Source organism: Euprymna scolopes, chromosome 34, assembly GCF_053919585.1.
Source record: "Euprymna scolopes isolate OS-2025 chromosome 34, ASM5391958v1, whole genome shotgun sequence".
Classification (NCBI taxonomy): Eukaryota; Metazoa; Mollusca; class Cephalopoda; order Sepiida; family Sepiolidae; genus Euprymna; species Euprymna scolopes.
The window spans coordinates 2,324,581-2,343,599 of record NC_136515.1 but is presented as its reverse complement, the minus strand read 5'-3'; the positions used below and the strand labels follow the sequence as shown (position 1 = coordinate 2,343,599).

The following is a 19,019-nucleotide window of genomic DNA, read 5'->3' as shown; positions in this document are numbered from 1 at the left end:
GCAGTAGATGATTAAAATAAAAAAAAACAATATTACTTGACACTATTTCAAAACCACACATTACTTCTGCCAAAAAAAGGTCACGTTTTCAACCATGTTTGTTGGATTGGCATTATCTTTGCTTGTGTACAGCCAAGCGTCCACATCGCCTGACCAATCATCACCAAACTTGTTCAAAATATCAGTCATGGTCTAATTTTGGAATTGATCAAATTAAAAGGTCAAGGACAATGGAAAGATGAAAGTCACACTTTTGCCGGACACTTTGGTTATTGAAGTCACCATTTGACCATTATTGTAGCCAATTTTTTTATTGCCAATTCACCTCAAACAAGGCACAGAACTACTTAGTCGTGAAGGGCTACAATTTGTGGCCAGATTTGCAGGGATGCTATTTAGGGAGTTGGGCAACGAGATATCTGTTCACATTACACTTGAATTTCTGCATTTCAGTACAGTCAGGGAAGCAGGGGCCCAAAAGGGAATTCCAAAGCTATTCGAATTGAAGGATTTACAGCATTTAGGGTTTTCTATGGTGTAGGGGTGGAATTTTGCTGCTTGTTGAGTTTGTCGAGGGTATTGTTGGCGAGGGGGTACTAATGCTTTGAGTTTGTTAGGACACTTTTTTTTTTTTTTTTTACACAGTGGTCACCACTTATCAAGGCCCGGAAGCCACTCAGGGATAAGGGTTATTGCAAGTACATTACGTTAGTGTGGAGATTTGATGAAGTGTTTAATTAAGGGGGCGGTTCATTAGGAATTTGTTAACGTTGGACTTTAACACATACAAGTTGTAGTCAGGTGGGAAGCAGGCAGACGGAACAGAGTTCCACAGACATGCAGTTCTAAGAAAGAAGCTTTGTTCATGGAATCCATGTTTTGATTTAGGCACAGATAAAGAGTGGGGGAAATTTTTCACAGTGGATTCGGCTAGACGGGTGTTTTTCGTGAAAGATTGGCGAGGGGGACCAGAGATTGGAGTTCAGACGAGCACCTGCCATGGAAATAACAATAAAACAAGGATAGGCTCGCAACGTCTCTTCTGTGGGAGAGAGGTTGCAGGGTAGAGAAAAGGGCATCCCCCACTAAGCCACAAAGTCTATTTTGTACTCTGTCAAGGCAGGATAGGCTGTTTTTAGCAGCTCCTGCCCAGATATGGCAGCAGTATTCCATCTTTGGACGTACTTGGCTTTTATATAGATAGAGAATTGCATCAGTAGTGAGATATCTTCTGAAGCGGTAGAAGGATCCCACCATCTTTCCAGCGACCTTGGCAACAGACTTGATGTACGTGTTCCATTTCAGATCAGGAGTAACGGTCAAACCCAGAAGCTTGTCAAAACACGGGGCCTCTCCCAGACGAGAGCCATCTATCCCAATTGATGCCAGATGGGGATCAGAGCGTTGATGATGTAAGGATAGGAGTTTGGTTTTAGATGCATTAAAGGTAACCAGCTACGTCTTCCCCCACTGAACCACACGCTCGAGATTGTTTTTTAAATATGACTATTTTAGTAGAATCTGTGATTATCCAAAGGTCAGTGGGTATTGCTAATTAATAGGGCTATGACAACAGCATATTCTTTTCATTGGTTTGACTCTCGAGTGTGTATCCGTTGATATCTTATATGCTTTTATATAGTGATGTGGTTCTCGGTTGTCTGTGCCGAATATATACTCAAGAGTCAGAACAATGAAAAGAATATGCTGTTGTCATAGCCCTAGTAATTAATGTGTCTCAATTATAAATACAAATTGGAAAATTTAACCTTAATTTCTTTACTAGAAATAAGAATTTTTTTTTTTGATTCATAAGTCACTACTTATTACCGTAAGCCGTTATTAATCAAGATAATTACAGTGTTATAATTAACAAAAGTATATTACAGAAGTATACTTCATGAACCTAGAGCCATAACTGCCACAAATCGATACAACAACGTTTTATATGTAACTTTATTATTTTGCGATTTCTAAATATGAGAAACACTTTCTTTAATATTTCTCCTTGCGTGAATAATTTATTGACAAGAAAGGTTACAAAAAAAAAAAAAAAAATCTCACACACAATCCAATTCAAAGCAAAAATTTCAAAAGAAATCTCAAAAATTTTAGAAAAGTACACTTACTTGTGGGATCTTCGCTTTCATATTTTAAGGCCTGTAGGGCCTCTAATGCTGGGTGAAGTGGCTTTGATGGGTCAATTTCCTTCAAAAAGGCCGGATGGCTCTCCAATTCCTATTAATTAAAGAAAACGCTACATAATTATTACGGTCATTTATTCACGCATGAAGTCATACACCATCCACAATGAAATTCTTGCAGTTATGTACCTAGAAAATGTCAGCCACCTGATATCCAACTGTAAGGTTCTGTTGGGGGATGGCTATTATAGGACCTGACACAATGGAGTGTGTAAATATCTCCATTTGACAATCTGTAAAAAGTTGAATATTTTTAAATTTCTAAATATAAAGTTGTTTTTTGGGTGTTGGAGGTCAGGTTACAGAGAAACACCCGTCTGGCTGAAACTACTGTCAATAATTTCCCCCACACTTTATCTGTGCCTAAATCCAAAGGTAGATTCCATGAGTAACGCTTCTTTCTTAGAACTGTACGCCAGTGGAACTCTCTGCCACTTGCCTGTTTCCCACCTGACTACAACTTGGACGTCTTCAAGTCCAACATAAACAAACTCCTGACAAACCGCCCCCTTAAGTAAGACACTCTATCAAAACCCCTAATACTAATGATTACTACAATACTATCTCATTGATTACTGTACACGCAATAACCCTCATCCCTGAGTGGCCTTTGGGCCTTGATAAGTGGTGACCCCCATGTAAAAAAAAAAAAATGTAAAATCCATGAAATATATGTATATATTTTCACAAATGTCAGAATGTACTTATGGGTATGACCTATAAATTTTAGTTATATAGGTCGTTTGAAATCAATAAACATTTTATCATTCCATCATCAATACGAGCCGTGCAAAATTAAGTTTTAAACGAAAAAAAAGTACAAACAATAAAAAGAATCGTTTTAAGTATCGGAAAATAGATCCGCATTTTGATTTTTCCGATTCCGATTCTGATTAATCGTCCCAACACTAGGTTTAATATTGAAGAAATAAAACTCACGGCTGCAATTTCTTCGAATGTTTGGACGTTACCTCCTGACTGACGCTTCTCATTGGACTGTTGGATCATTTTATCGAGAAATTCGTCAAACTCACGATCAAGCCGAGCAGCCAACTCTTCCACATCTTCAGGCCCTTTCGCATTGGACATAGTTGACGGCATTGATAGTCACCTTGAAATAAAATGAAAAAAAAGAAAAAGAGATTAAAAGATTTAAATTTCATCTACGGATGTTAGGGTTAGGGTTAGGGTTAGGTTAGGGTTAGAGCTAGGGTTATGTTAGGGTTATGGTTAGGTTATGGTTAGGTTAGGTTATGGTTAGGTTATGGTTAGGTTAGGGTTAGAGCTAGGCTTATGTTAGGGTTATGGTAAGGTTAGGGTTATGGTTAGGTTATGGTTAGGTTAGGGTTAGGTTAGGGTTAGAGTTAGGCTTAGGTTAGGGTTAGGGTTGGGTTAGGGTTAGGGTTAGGTTAGGGTTAGGTTAGGGTTAGGGTTAGAGTTAGGTTAGGGTTGGGTTAGGGTTAGGTTAGGGTTAGCGTTAGGGTAAGGGTTAGGTTAGGGTTAGGGTTAGGTTAGGGTTAGGGTTGGGTTAGGGTTAGGTTAGGGTTAGGTTAGGGTTAGGGTTAGGTTAGGGTTAGGGTTAGGGTTATGTTAGGGTTGGGTTAGGGTTGGGTTGGGTTAGGGTTAGGTTAGGGTTAGGATTAGGTTAGGGTTATGTTAGGGTTATGTTAGGGTTAGGTTAGGGTTGGGTTAGGTTAGGGTTAGGTTAGGGTTAGGATTAGGTTAGGGTTAGGGTTAGGTTAGGGTTAGGTTAGGGTTAGGGTTAGGTTAGGGTTAGGTTAGGGTTAGGGTTAGGTTGGGGTTAGGTTTGGGTTAGGGTTAGGTTAGGGTTAGGTTAGGGTTAGGATTAGGTTAGGGTTAGGTTAGGGTTAGGTTAGGGTTAGGGTTAGGGTTAGGTTAGGGTTAGGGTTAGGTTAGGGTTAGGTTAGGGTTAGGTTAGGGTTAGGTTAGGGTTAGGTAAGGTTAGGGTTAGGGTTAGGGTTGGGTTGGGTTAGGGTTAGGTTAGGGTTAGAATTAGGTTAGGGTTATGTTAGGGTTATGTTAGGGTTAGGTTAGGGTTAGGTTAGGGTTGGGTTAGGTTAGGGTTAGGGTTAGGTTAGGGTTAGGATAGGGTTAGGGTTAGGTTAGGGTTAGGGTTAGGTTAGGGTTAGGTTAGGGTTAGGGTTAGGTTGGGGTTAGGTTTGGGTTGGGGTTAGGTTAGGGTTAGGTTAGGGTTAGGATTAGGTTAGGGTTAGGTTAGGGTTAGGTTAGGGTTAGGGTTAGGTTAGGGTTAGGTTAGGGTTAGGGTTAGGTTAGGGTTAGGTTAGGGTTAGGTTACGGTTAGGTTAGGGTTAGGTAAGGTTAGGGTTAGGATTAGGTTAGGGTTAGGTTAGGGTTAGGGTTAGGGTTAGGTTAGGGTTAGGTTAGGGTTAGGTTAGGGTCAGGTTAGGGTTAGGTTAGGGTCAGGTTAGGGTTAGGGTTAGGTTAGGGTTAGGGTTAGGGTTATGTTAGGGTTAGGTTAGGGTTAGGTTAGGGTCAGGGTTAGGTTAGGGTTAGGTTAGGGTTAGGTTAGTGTTAGGTTATTGCAAGTATAGTACATTAGTGTGGAGATTTGATGAAGTGTTTACTTAAGGGGGCGGTTCATTAGGGATTTGTTAATGTTGGACTTGAACACATCCGAGTTGTAGTCAGGTGGGAAGCAGGCAGACGGAACAGAGTTCCACAGGCGTGCAGTTCTAAGAAAGGAGCTTTGTTCATGGAATCTACATTTTGATTTAGGCACAGATAAAGAGTGGGGGAAATTTTTCACAGTGGATTCGGCTAGACGGGTGTTTTTCGTGAAAGGTGGCGAGGGGGGACCAGAGATTGGAGTTCAGACGAGCACCTGCCATGGAAATAACGATAAAACTAGGATAGGCTCGCAACGTCTCTTCTGTGGGAGAGAGGTTGAAGGGTAGAGAAAAGGGCATCCCCCACTAAACCACAAAGTCTATTTTGTACTCTGTCAAGGCAGGATAGGCTGTTTGTAGCAGCTCCTGCCAAGATATGGCAGCAGTATTCCATCTTTGGACGTACTTGGCTTTGATCAAATAGTTTGTGACAAGGATGGAGAAGAACCCTTGGAACAAACTTCACACAAATCTTCCCCGTCTTCAGTTCCTCACAAACAATTGTGTGTACAGTTCCCACACTGACATCAAACTGTGCACTCATTGTCTTTATATATAACAGGAATTTGAATACACCCTACTAAAACCTGATTGTCACAGCTGATGAATTTTAAAAATGCAATCTGGATGTGAGGACACTTTAGAAAAACGATATGCAATAAAATTCTGTTTTAAACATAGAAAAAATACCACAGAAACGTGTGGAATGCTTCAGACTGCTTTTGGACCATCTTGCATGAATCAAGCATCAGTTTGTGAGTGGCATAAGAGATTCAAAGAAGGCAGGGAGTCTATCAGGGATGATGAGAAGTGTGGGAGGAGTAAGGAAGTCAGAACACCTAAATTGATTGGCCAAATAAAGAATTTCACGGATGGCGTCTGATTCTCTCTTTAACACGGTAAGTGTGGGAAAAGATGTTATAAATAAAAAACCGGATAAAATATGGTTAAAAACTCGCTCAATATATGTTACCGTGACATAGGTTGACATATATTCGGCGGGTTTTTAATAGTATTTTGTATACTTTTTTATTTATAACACCTTTTTCCAAACTTACGGTGTTAAAGAGGGTGTGAGACGCCATCTTGAATTTTCCAATACATCGGTAAACACTGTATGTTTTTCGAGCTGAATAAATATGTTACATTGAATAAAAACACGAAAAATATATCCAGTTTGGTAGAAAAGTAACTTATCTTGCCTTTGATAACATTTATTTGTTATATATTTGTTTTTTGACAACTTTTTCGAATCTATGTGTACAGTAATACAAACCCCCGATGTATATATCGTAAACAGAAGTTTTTATTTTTTTATTTTTTTTTATTCACGTGATTATTGAAAATGTAATCCTGTGATTAAAATTTAAATTAAAATTGACCACGTTGTTTTACAAATGAAAAAAAGAGAAATAATGAAAGACGATTTTTAAAATGATTAAATGTGTTTTATTTTTATAATTTAAAAATAAAAACATTAAATAATATAAATAAAATGTTGGTTTTGTTCTCGAAAAGAAATAATGAAAGATGAAGTTAAATATTGAATTCTTGTGGAGATGCTTGTATCATCATTTGCATCCGAGTACAATATAAAATGTAAAATCAAACCAAAATCTTATTTGTATTGTTCAATGTTTTAAATTTTAAATTATGAAATAACACACATTTAATCATTTTAAAACTTCATTTTTCATTTCTTTTTTATTTGTTAAAAAACGTATTATTTGTATTGTTTAACGTTAAAAAATTTAAATTATACAAAAACAATAATAAATTATAAAATCAAACACATTTAATCCTTTTATTTGTGGTTGATGTGGTTAATCTAAAATAAATTATACGTAAACAAACTTCTGGATATATACCGATGACGACCCAACGTGTCACCCCCCCCTTTGTTTTGTTTTGTTTGTTTGTTTTTTTATAACAGGGTTGTAGGCTATTTGTACAACTAAACAGCAAATCTGCCTTTAATTTTATGTGGTCACTTTTCGACTTTTTATCCCGTCAATATGGGCAGTCATAGGGGATGAACTATACAAGCACTTATATTTGTTGTGTTACGCAGCGTTTGTGTTCCAAAATCAAACTGGGAAAATGGTATTTCTCGGAGGAGCCACTATTCTAAAAAAGAAATCCGAAGTTCAAAAGATCAAATAAATAAATAAAACGAAAATAACAAACCTGACTTGCTTTGATATTAATTCTTTTATACTTAAAGCACGTGTTATTATTACACTGACAAGAGTTAACTCCCTTGGCAAACCGGTGCAAACAAATCCTGTTAACCAATGAAAAAATGACCGGGCATATTGGTAACTTTTCTTCGGTAAAATTCCAGTATAGTTTATTTGCTTCCCCACGAGGGTAAAGTTAAGTATAAGGTCAGTTTTAAATGTAAAGAAAATCCATCTCCCCAAAAAGAGGCACTTCTACATTGAAGGAAAAAAAATAAGATATTGCCTCAGTCTAGAAGGAGTTTTCTTTCACTGACCGAAAGCAGAAAAGATGAACGATACTGTCAGAACAGATATTACACTTTCTCCTAATCAATAGATCAAAAACCGTATAGTTAAGAGTTTAGAAATCATAAAAAAAACAAAAAAAAACAAATGAACAAAAGCAATTAACCTATACCAAATGCAGTAGACTTTTTTTTACAAAAGAGTCACCACTTATCAAGGCCCAAAGGCCACTCGATAAAGGTTAATGATGTCAGGTGGTCGGTGAGATAACACTATAAATATTTGTAGTGGTGGGAATTAGGTAGAATTTGATTATTTAAGAGGACGGCTCAACAAGAACTTGTTTATATTGGACTTGAAATCCACCATGTTATAATCAGCTGGAAAACAACCCAGCTGTATTGTTTTCCATCAACAGGTATTTCCAGGAAAGAAACTTTGCTCATGGAATTCGCATTTAGCTTTAGGCACAGATAGAAAGTAAGGAAATCGTTGATAGTGGTTGTAGCTCGACAAGTGTTTGTTGTGAATGTTTTAGGAGGGGGGGAGGCATGGATTTAAGCTCAGTCGAGCACCTGTGATGAGTGTAATTATCTAGCTGTAGTGGACATCGTGTTTGTCCTTTTTATCAAAGCGTAACATACGGACTAACTAGGGAAGAAACAAGCAGAATATTACCGAAATGATATTTGAAAACGAGGCTACATCAAAGGGAAGTCACTCTTATATTCTTGTTTAGAGTTGCCAAATTGGCCCTTTTAAAGTCAAATTTCGCAAATCTGGCCCTTTTTTTAAGACTCATCGTTGCCTGGATATACAAATAGATAAACCCATCCAAGCAAGACCAGATGTAATGAATGTTAATAAGAAAGAAAAGTCCTGCCAGAGTGTAGATTTAGCCTTCCAGCAGACCACAGAGTTAAGGAGACGGAGAAGCAGAGAAAATACACAGAGCTGGCCAAAGAGCTAAAAGGGATATGGAAGATGAAGAAAGTCAAGATAAAACCACTAATAGTTGGAGCACTAGGAACAATACTTAAAAACTTTGAAAAAAAAAAAAGAATAGGAGAGATTGGAATCCGGTGGATAGCTGAAAAGATATAACATTTAGCAATAATGAAAACGACTGAAATATTAAGGAAAACCTTTGAGTGTGGAAACCAATAGGTATGAGGTACAGGCATAAGCCAGACACACCAAATAAGTTAAGAGAGTCAAGGAGGATGGAAAGAAAGATTGGAGAGAGAGAAATCACTAGCCAGATCTCAACTGGATGAGTACGAAGAGGACTTGGGGAGGTTTATTGCCACCCAAATTTCACTGAAGACTAATAGTCATTCAGTTGACTAACCTACACTCCTCCATCCCCTCTAACTACTTTAACATGCCTGGATATCTCTCACTTCGCTGTAAGGATTCTAACAGACATATACACGGACTTGGAGTCTATATTCGAAACACCCTTCCCTTGACTAGACAAACAAAACTAGAATCAGACTTCGTAGCCTCGTAGGAGATGTCCTTTTCTCTTCCTTGCAACCTCTATCTCATAGAAGAGATGTTGCGAGTTTGTCTCTGATGTATCGTTATTTTCATGGAAAGTGTTCGACTGAGCTTCAATCTATGGTCCCCCCTCGCAAAACTTTCACAAGGTTTTGAACGCTACTAACTGAAGTTCTTTCAACACAGTTTGCAATTTGGAGACGGAATTGTTTTTGTTGAGATAAGTGATTTCAATCATGCTTTTTATTTTAGATTTAAAATATTAACAACTCCATTTTATTTCAGTATTTAAATTTGTGTATTTCTGTTTTATTAAATGCTAGCTTTTTTTCTAGTCCAATACCGGCTTCCATCTTATCTCGAAATTACTTATAACGGCACCAACTTACTTTCGGAAGAACCCCCCCCCCATCAGCCTTTTCTTTTATATCGTAAGCTTCTTAAAACGTTACTAGCTTAAGTTCAGAATAAAATCACGATTTTCTATTAACGGCTAATTTAAAAAAAAAATGTTTTGAACGCTACTAACTGAAGTTCTTTCAACACAGTTTGCAATTTGGAGACGGAATTGTTTTTGTTGAGATAAGTGATTTCAATCATGCTTTTTATTTTAGATTTAAAATATTAACAACTCCATTTTATTTCAGTATTTAATTTGTGTATTTCTGTTTTATTAAATGCTAGCTTTTTTTTCTAGTCCAATACCGGCTTCCATCTTATCTCGAAATTACTTATAACGGCACCAACTTACTTTCGGAAGAAACCCCCCCCCCCCATCTGCCTTTTCTTTTATATCGTAAGCTTCTTAAAACGTTACTAGCTTAAGTTCAGAATAAAATCACGATTTTCTATTAACGGCTAATTAAAAAAAAAAAAATGTTTTGAACGCTACTAACTGAAGTTCTTTCAACACAGTTTGCAATTTGGAGACGGAATTGTTTTTGTTGAGATAAGTGATTTCAATCATGCTTTTTATTTTAGATTTAAAATATTAACAACTCCACTTTATTTCAGTATTAAATTTGTGTATTTCTGTTTTATTAAATGCTAGCTTTTTTTCTAGTCCAATACCAGCTTCCATCTTATCTCGAAATTACTTATAACGGCACCAACTTACTTTCGGAAGAACCCCCCCCCCCATCAGCCTTTTCTTTTATATCGTAAGCTTCTTAAAACGTTACTAGCTTAAGTTCAGAATAAAATCACGATTTTCTATTAACGGCTAATTTAAAAAAAAAAATGTTTTGAACGCTACTAACTGAAGTTCTTTCAACACAGTTTGCAATTTGGAGACGGAATTGTTTTTGTTGAGATAAGTGATTTCAATCATGCTTTTTATTTTAGATTTAAAATATTAACAACTCCATTTTATTTCAGTATTTAATTTGTGTATTTCTGTTTTATTAAATGCTAGCTTTTTTTCTAGTCCAATACCAGCTTCCATCTTATCTCGAAATTACTTATAACGGCACCAACTTACTTTCGGAAGAACCCCCCCCATCAGCCTTTTCTTTTATATCGTAAGCTTCTTAAAACGTTACTAGCTTAAGTTCAGAATAAAATCACGATTTTCTATTAACGGCTAATTTAAAAAAAAAAATGTTTTGAACGCTACTAACTGAAGTTCTTTCAACACAGTTTGCAATTTGGAGACGGAATTGTTTTTGTTGAGATAAGTGATTTCAATCATGCTTTTTATTTTAGATTTAAAATATTAACAACTCCATTTTATTTCAGTATTTAATTTGTGTATTTCTGTTTTATTAAATGCTAGCTTTTTTTCTAGTCCAATACCAGCTTCCATCTTATCTCGAAATTACTTATAACGGCACCAACTTACTTTCGGAAGAACCCCCCCCATCAGCCTTTTCTTTTATATCGTAAGCTTCTTAAAACGTTACTAGCTTAAGTTCAGAATAAAATCACGATTTTCTATTAACGGCTAATTTAAAAAAAAAAATGTTTTGAACGCTACTAACTGAAGTTCTTTCAACACAGTTTGCAATTTGGAGACGGAATTGTTTTTGTTGAGATAAGTGATTTCAATCATGCTTTTTATTTTAGATTTAAAATATTAACAACTCCATTTTATTTCAGTATTTAATTTGTGTATTTCTGTTTTATTAAATGCTAGCCTTTTTTTTTTTTTTTTTTTTTGCCTCGTACATATGTTTATTTATCCACCGAGTTGATAGCAAAAATTACGAATTATACTCATTTTTAGTTCGTGTGAGGGGAATCTATCACCATACTTTCCCTTAAACACGTCCGTTGGACTTTAAGTACAATACTTAATAGTTTTTTTTTTGTTTTTTTTTTAATGGAGAGTAGAAAACGCATTGTGGATGCGTTATCGGCAGCTCCTGTTACTCTCGCTTCTTCTTATTTGTCCCTCAGTCCTCATTTTTTTAAATGAGTGATTTTTCGGACAAAGGGAGAAGAAAAAGCTGTTTTCTAGGTTGGCAGTATTTTTGCGAACAGTTGGCTGAGATGGCGGAAATTTTCTGTTTCTATGTCTATCCTTGTAGCCATGTCACTAGTAAGGGTGCTGGAGGTAAACGTTTTGTCTGGGCTGACGTTATCCGCCTGATAGTCAGGGACCCGAACCTTGGATTAACCACTAAGGAGGCTGTCCTATCAGCAGGTGCAAAGTACTGGGGCTGCTGTATTGCCATTTGGTGAATGGATTCTGGACCATGCAGTAGCTTCTGGTGGGGCCTCTCGATGCCATACTAGTGGGTAATTGTTACGGCTTTACCTTATCATTAACTACAAATAAAAAAAAATAAAAAATTCTTCGTTTCTTTTTCTCTCTTAATTTCCCCTCTCTGTCCTGCTCTAAGTAAATCTGTCGACCTAGTCCACAAATTCCAAAATTTCATCATGACAAGTTTCAAGAAAAAATACACGATTAAACCCGGTTCCCCAACTTCCAACGTAGACCCCTACTACCATGTCTCCTTCTCCAACATCAGGGGTCTTCGTTCTAACCTTCCAGAGGTTGAAACCCAATTACAGGAGACTAAACCAGACCTTTTATTTTTAAGTGAAACTGGCATTGGACAGGCTATTTCCCTAGATGAGTTTGCAATTTCAGGATACTCTAACTTAACTTCTAAATCTGACCCCCAAGATCGCCATGGGCATGGAATATGTGCCTATATTAAAGATAGCTTTCCATGTGGGAGGGACATCTCCAGGGAAGATCCTAACTTACCCTATATGTGCTTCCGGGTTGCTTTAGCTCACACTACTGCATTTATATTTACTCTCTATCGCCCCCACAACAGTGGAGTTACTATCTTTCAAAGCATATCTGAGAAAATTGACCAAGTCCTTTCTACTTATCCTTCAGCTAACATTCACGTATGTGGAGACTTCAATGTTCACAACGTTGAATGGTTGACCCACTCAAACAAGACCGATGATGAGGGGAGGTTCTGTCATGATTTCTCCATTGCCTATGACCTCACTCAGATTGTTCAGGAACCTACCCGTGTGCCCGATAATGATGGCCAGTATGCGAGCCTACTAGACCTTTTTCTCACAACTTGCCCTGAACTATGTTCAGTTTCTGTTCTGTCGCCTCTTGGATCTTCCGACCACTCTGTTGTATCAATTAAGATAAAAATGAAATGTAATAAGTCCCCAGATGTACCTCTTCATCGTACAGTATATCGATACACTAAGGCTGACTGGGATAGCTTCCGTACATTTATATCTGATCTACCTCTGCATTCCATGTTTAAAAAGGATGTGTCCTCTATAGTATTAGACCTAACTGAATGGTTAATTGTAGGTATTGACCATTTCATACCCTCTAAAAAGTTTCAGAAAAAACCTAACAGCCAGCCATGGTTCTCTCCAGAATGTGCTGCTGCCATTGCGCACAGAAATCACTTTTTCCACTGCTTCAAACGTAATAGATGTATGGAAACTAAAGCCGTTTTCAGGACTGCCAGCAACCATTGTAAGAAAGTAATAAGGAACGCAAGAGAGTTGTATGCTCAATCTGTTAAGTCCAAAGTAGCTGAGCAGCGGCTTGGTTCCCACCAGTTTTGGCAAATAGCAAACAGAATCCTGAACAGAAGCGTGTGCTCCATCCCAACTATTATCAATGGACCTGAGGTAATCTCGTCAGCATCAGACAAAGCCAAACTCTTTGTCAAGAACTTTGCAGCAAATTCTACCCTTTGCGACCAAGACCGCCAACCCCCAATATTTCCTCCTGTATCAGAAAACACGCTATGTGATATACGTATATCTGTACGTGATGTTGCGAAGCTAATCAAAAACCTTGATTCGAGTAAAGCAACTGGCCCTGATGGTATTCCAATTATAGTACTCAAAAAACTTCAACCTGAATTAGCGCCCATACTTACAAAACTATTTAAACGTTGTCTTAAGGAGAATAGTTTCCCATCTCCCTGGAAAACCTCATCAGTATGCCCTGTATTTAAGAATTCAGGTGATCGCTCATCCCCCTCTCAGTACAGGCCAATAAGTCTCCTGTGCGTCATGAGTAAGTTGCTAGAATCTGTGTTAAATACAGAAGTAATCAAACATCTCAACAAAAATAACCTTCTTAGTGACACTCAATATGGTTTCCGTTCTGCTAGATCTACAGCAGATGTCATTACAGTTATATCGCATAGGATTAGCAAATCTCTCGACGGTGGCAATCTTTCTAGAGCAATTGCTCTTGACATATCTAAAGCCTTTGATAGGGTATGGCATAAAGGTTTACTTCATAAGATCGCTAGCTATGGTATAGCTGGAAAAATCTTCTCAATTATTAAATCATTTCTTTCTGATAGGTTCATAAGAGTAGTAGTTGAGGGGCAAAAATCAGAAGCTCACAGTATTAATGCCGGTGTCCCTCAGGGATCCATCCTGGGCCCAACTCTTTTCCTGATCTACATTAATGATCTTCCAAATCATATCCTTACATCATTTGTAGACATTTATGCTGACGACACTACCATTTATGGTACCACATCTAAGACAGTAAACGACCAAGTTCTCTCCAATTCTCTCTCCTCTGATCTTGAGCACGTAGTACAATGGGGAAAGGAGTGGCTGGTTACTTTTAATGCATCTAAAACCAAGCTTCTCTCTTTACATCATCAACATTCTAATCCACATTTGTCATCAATTGAAATGAATGGCTCTCGTCTTCAGGAGGCCTCAAGTTTTGACAAGCTTCTGGGCTTGACCATTACTCCTGATCTTAAATGGAACACGTATATCAAATCTGTTGCCAAGGCCGCTGGTAAAATGGTGGGATCTTTCTATCGATCCAGTAGATATCTCACTGCTGATGCTATTCTCTACCTATATAAGAGCCAGGTACGTCCAAGGATGGAATACTGTTGCCACATCTGGGCAGGAGCTGCTAGAAAGGACTTGTCCTGCCTTGATAGAGTTCAAAATAGACTTCGTAGCCTCGTAGGAGATGTCCTTTTCTCCTCCTTGCAACCTCTATCTCATAGAAGAGATGTTGCGAGTTTGTCTCTGATGTATCGTTATTTTCATGGAAAGTGTTCAACTGAGCTTCAATCTTTGGTCCCCCCTCACCAAACTTTCACAAGAAACACTCGTCTAGCTGTAAACACTATCAATAATTTCCCCCACTCTTTATCTGTGGCTAAACCTAAACGTAGATTCCATGAACAAAGCTTCTTTCTTAGAACTGCACGCCTGTGGAATTGTCTTCCGTTTTCCTGCTTTCCGGCTGACTACAATATGGTTTTGTTCAAGTCTAAAGTAAATAAGTTCTTGATGAGCCGTTCCATATAAGTTATTAAATCTCCAAATTTTCATTACTAATGATTACTATATTGACCAATTTCTACTGTACACTCTTTAACCCTTATCCTTGAGTGGCCTCTGGGCCTTGATAATGTGGTGATGCCTTTGTAAAAAAAAAAAAAAAAAAAAAAAAAAAAAATTCCCCCCACTCTTTATCTGTGCCTAAACCTAAACGTAGATTCCATGAACAAAGCTTGTTTCTTAGAACTGCACGCCTGTGGAATTGTCTTCCGTTTTCCTGCTTTCCGGCTGACTACAATATGGTTGTGTTCAAGTCTAACGTAAATAAGTTCTTGATGAGCCGTTCCATATAAGTTATCAAATTTACCAAATTTTCATTACTAATGATTACTATATTGTCCAATTTCTACTGTACACTCTTTAACCCTTATCCTTGAGTGGCCTCTTGGCCTTGATAATGTGGTGATGCCTATGTAAAAAAAAAAAAAGATGACCAGGCCTTATATGCTTTAGACTTTTCATTCAATATAACATTAGCTACTTATATTTTTCTCTACTGCTTTTCCTTGACTCAGGACTGTACCCTAATAAATAAAATCTCTGACAGTATAGATACAGCACTCTCCCTCGATACTAGCACACAAGTGCGTGTATTTGGTGACTCCAACGTCCACCACAGCAATTGGCTTGGGTTCTCTACTTATGCAGCTGCAGCTGATAGTACAACACATAGCTTCTCTATATCTCATTCCCTATCACAGATGGTTACGTTTCTAACACCTTTCCGAGATCAGCAAGAATAACAGGCATCACTTCTAGATCCGTTTTTTACCACAATTTCCAATGATTGTACAACGAATGCCCATAGTCTACTCAGGAATGCTGATCATGTTGAAATCGCCCTAAACTCTAGACCCAAAACTGAAGAGCCACTGCTCAAAACAATGAGATATTATAAAAACGCTGACTGGGAAGCCATCAGGGATCCCATCAGAGATGCTCCATGGAAAATATCTTTTCTCTTCCAGCTGAGCAGTGCGCAAATAAGACCACTGAATGGTTCAAAACAGCAATTAAACACATGTTCCCATGCAGAAATTCTATAGCAAGCCCCACTCTCCCCAATGGTTTACTTCTACTTGTGCAGCTGCCATTGCTCAAAGGCAGCATGCATACCGCAGATTTAACCGACATAAATCCAGTTCAAACAGACAGAAGTTTATAGAAGCTAGAAGTAATTGTAAGAAATAGCGACAGCTAAGGGAGAATTTACTGAAACCACCAGAAAATACATCGAAGTAGAAAAATTAGGAACCCGTGATTTTTTGAAAATCTACAATGGTGTAGTAAACAATGGGCAATCAACAATTCCCCCACTATCAAACAATCATGAGGTTGTTTGCATGGCAACCGAGAAGGCTAACATGCTTGCCAGTCGGTTTGCCTCAAACTCCACATTGAACCCTGCAACCCTCACCCCCACTCTGATTTTCCTTTGCGGACAGACGCCACACTTGATGATCTGAAAATCATCCCTTCTCAGGTACCTGATGTCAAAAAAACCTTGACACTTCAAAAACATGTGGGACCCGATCTCATCTCGGCTGTGCTATTAAAAAAATGCTCCGCCGAGGTAGCTCCAGTTCTCAGCAAACTATACAACAAATGCCTTAACGAATCTTACTTTACTGACTGCTAGAAAACTGCTTCTGTAGTGTCAGTTTTTAAAAATTCTGGTGAAAGAACTGATCCATTAAATTATCACCCCATCAGCCTCTTCCCATTTTTCACCAAAATATTTGAGTCCATAATTAACCAAGCTCTAGTCCATCACCTTACAGATGCTAAACTTCTGACCAAAATATGGATTTAGGAAAGCCCATTCCACAGCAGATATCCTAACTGTAATCTCTAAACGTATATACCATTCACTGGACAAAGCAGGGGAGAAGAGAGCAGTAGCTTTAGATATATCTAAGACAGAGTATGGCATGAAGATCTTCTCAGGAAAATCAGACCATACGGTATCACTAGAAGAATACTTAACATAATTAATTCCTTCTTAAGTAAGAGAAAAATCCAGGTTGTTCTCGACAGTCGTACATCTAAACAATATGATATAAATGCGGGAATACCTCAGGGGTCTATCCTAAGACCTTTATTATTCCTAATATTCATAAATGACCTCCCTGATAAAATTGTCTCTGAGATGGGTATATATGCTGATGACACCACGCTCTATAACAGGCACGACAGGAAAACAAATCTATACATACCTAAGGAAATGGCAGAAACACTAGAGGATGATCTCCAATCTGAAGTGGAATGGGGACATAAATGGATGGTCACATTCAATGCTGCCAAGACTAAGCTTACTTCCTTCAATAATTACAAAAACCCTTCTCTACCACCAATAGCAATGGCCAAAGACACATTACCTGAAAGAACTTCTTTTAAAGTCCTCGGCCTAACATTCATAGGGAACATGAGTTGGAACAGATACATTGAGAGCATTGTCAAGATCACTGCGAAGAAGGTAGGCTCTCTCTACCATGTTAGAAAACTACTAACGCCTGAAAGTATCTTGTACCTCTATAAGGCTACCATTCGCCCATGTACGGAGTATTGTTGTCACATTTGGGCTGGTGCATCTGCTACTAGTCTCTCGCTCTTAGACAGGGTTCAAAAGAGTCGCCAACCTGATAGGTCCTGAACTGTTATCTAAGCTTCAACCTCTGTCCCATCGATGAAATGTTGCATCCCTCTGCCTGTTCTACAAGAATTTTAATGGTGAATGCTCTGACGAACTGCAAGCACTTGTACGCCCTCTATGTAAATACCCCCGACAAATCCGACTAGCAGCTAAATCCCACCCCCACACAGTAGAGATCCCGAGATGTAAGAGAGCTTTTACCCCAGTAGTTTATTCCTTAGAACTGCTAGACTTTGGAACTCCCTTCCGGGTCCCTACTTCCCCAACTGTACTGACATGCAGAAGTTCAAGTGTAATGTAAACAAACATCTTGCTGGCCAACTCCCTACATAGTACCCTTGTAGCTTATGTCCCTGATAGTAGCCCCTACACCAAAGTGGCAATGTGCATTGTTTGGGGTGAAAATGTAATTTAAAAAAACAAATTTTCAAACGAGAAATCAATGGTAAGCGGCTGTTGAGACAATGCAAATTCATCTGCAAAGGTTATCAAAAGAGCTGGAGAGTACTGGAAATCTGGTTAGACTTACTGCCACTCAGATTCCAGAGAACTCTACAAGTTGTTCTTAAAGGTAAATCTTTGATGATAGCCTGTGTAACTACTTCCAGTGAGTAAATAATAATAATAATAAACTAATTAATTAATTAATTAATTAGTTTATTATTATTATTAATTAATTAATTAGTTAGTTAAATAATAAATAAAATAATATAAATATAAATAAATAGAATAAATAAAAGAGGGAGATTATTTTTTTATTTTTATTTTTATTTTTTTTTACACAGGGATCACCACTTACCAAGGTCCGGAAGCCACTCAGGGATAAGGGTTATTGCAAGTACATTACGTTAGTGTGGAGATCTGATGAAGTGTTTACTTAAGGGTGCGGTTCATTAGGAATTTGTTAACATTGGACTTGAAGACATCCGAGTTGTAGTCCGGTGGGAAGCAGGCAGACGGAACAGAGTTCCACAGGCGTGCAGTTCTAAGAAAGAAGCTTTGTTCATGGAATCCGCGTTTTGATTTAGGCACAGATATAGAGTGGGGGAAATTTTTCACAGTGAATTCAGCTAGACGGGTGTTTTTCGTGAAAGATTGGCGGGGGGGGGGCATTTATTCTTCTGCATGACGAGATATAGGATACTTGTAACATAGTTGTTATATGTCAACAATCGGGACCCATACGTTGTATGCAGACAGTCGCAAAATAACAAAGACAAAAAAGAACTCAACACTTCTTTCTACTGAAACAACAGATATTTATTTTTAGGTAGAAAATGAATTATTAATGAAAATAGTTTTTGAGGACAATTATTTTGGAAAAAAAAAAAAATAACAAAGAAAGAAAGAAACCGGAGAGTTCCAATTGTAATAAAAGGGAGGTAAATCTTTCCTGAAAATTGAAAACCTTGTGGCCAATTTAGCAAAACTGAATTTTCGCTAATTGTCTTTGAAAATTTTTCATCAATTTTTTTTTTTCCCGCCCTCAACACAAATGAATTATCGTATCATCATTGTTATCTTTTTTTGTTTTTACAAGGAAATAAAAAAATGTTTTAAACAATTGGGTGCCAAGTAGGACGTCCCCAAGTACGAAAGGGCGAATGCGGTATTATGGTGAAAGAAGATTCTAGCTAAGAGAAACTTTTGTTTAGTTCTAGAGTGACAAGTATGACCAACGACTCCCATCTTCTCCCCCCTTTTGAGTTGG

At 37.8% G+C, this 19,019-nt stretch overlaps 1 protein-coding gene across 2 annotated transcripts in view; it reads right to left on the bottom strand.

The window, feature by feature from the left end:
* The window catches only part of LOC145259081 (hsp70/Hsp90 co-chaperone CNS1 homolog), a 69,509-nt gene that overhangs the window by 33,769 nt on the left and 16,721 nt on the right, over positions 1-19,019 (bottom strand). Inside the window, exons 1-3 of one of the 2 annotated variants that reach the window (XM_080116715.1) lie at positions 7,040-7,173; positions 3,144-3,315; positions 2,130-2,238 (exon numbers count right to left, since the gene is read on the bottom strand). In XM_080116715.1, coding sequence (XP_079972841.1) covers positions 2,130-2,238; positions 3,144-3,305 — 271 coding nt within the window. In that variant the 5' untranslated portion in view covers positions 3,306-3,315; positions 7,040-7,173. Of the gene's footprint in view, positions 1-2,129; positions 2,239-3,143; positions 3,316-7,039; positions 7,174-19,019 lie in introns of those variants that run through there. The other variant, XM_080116717.1, reaches the window with a different exon arrangement.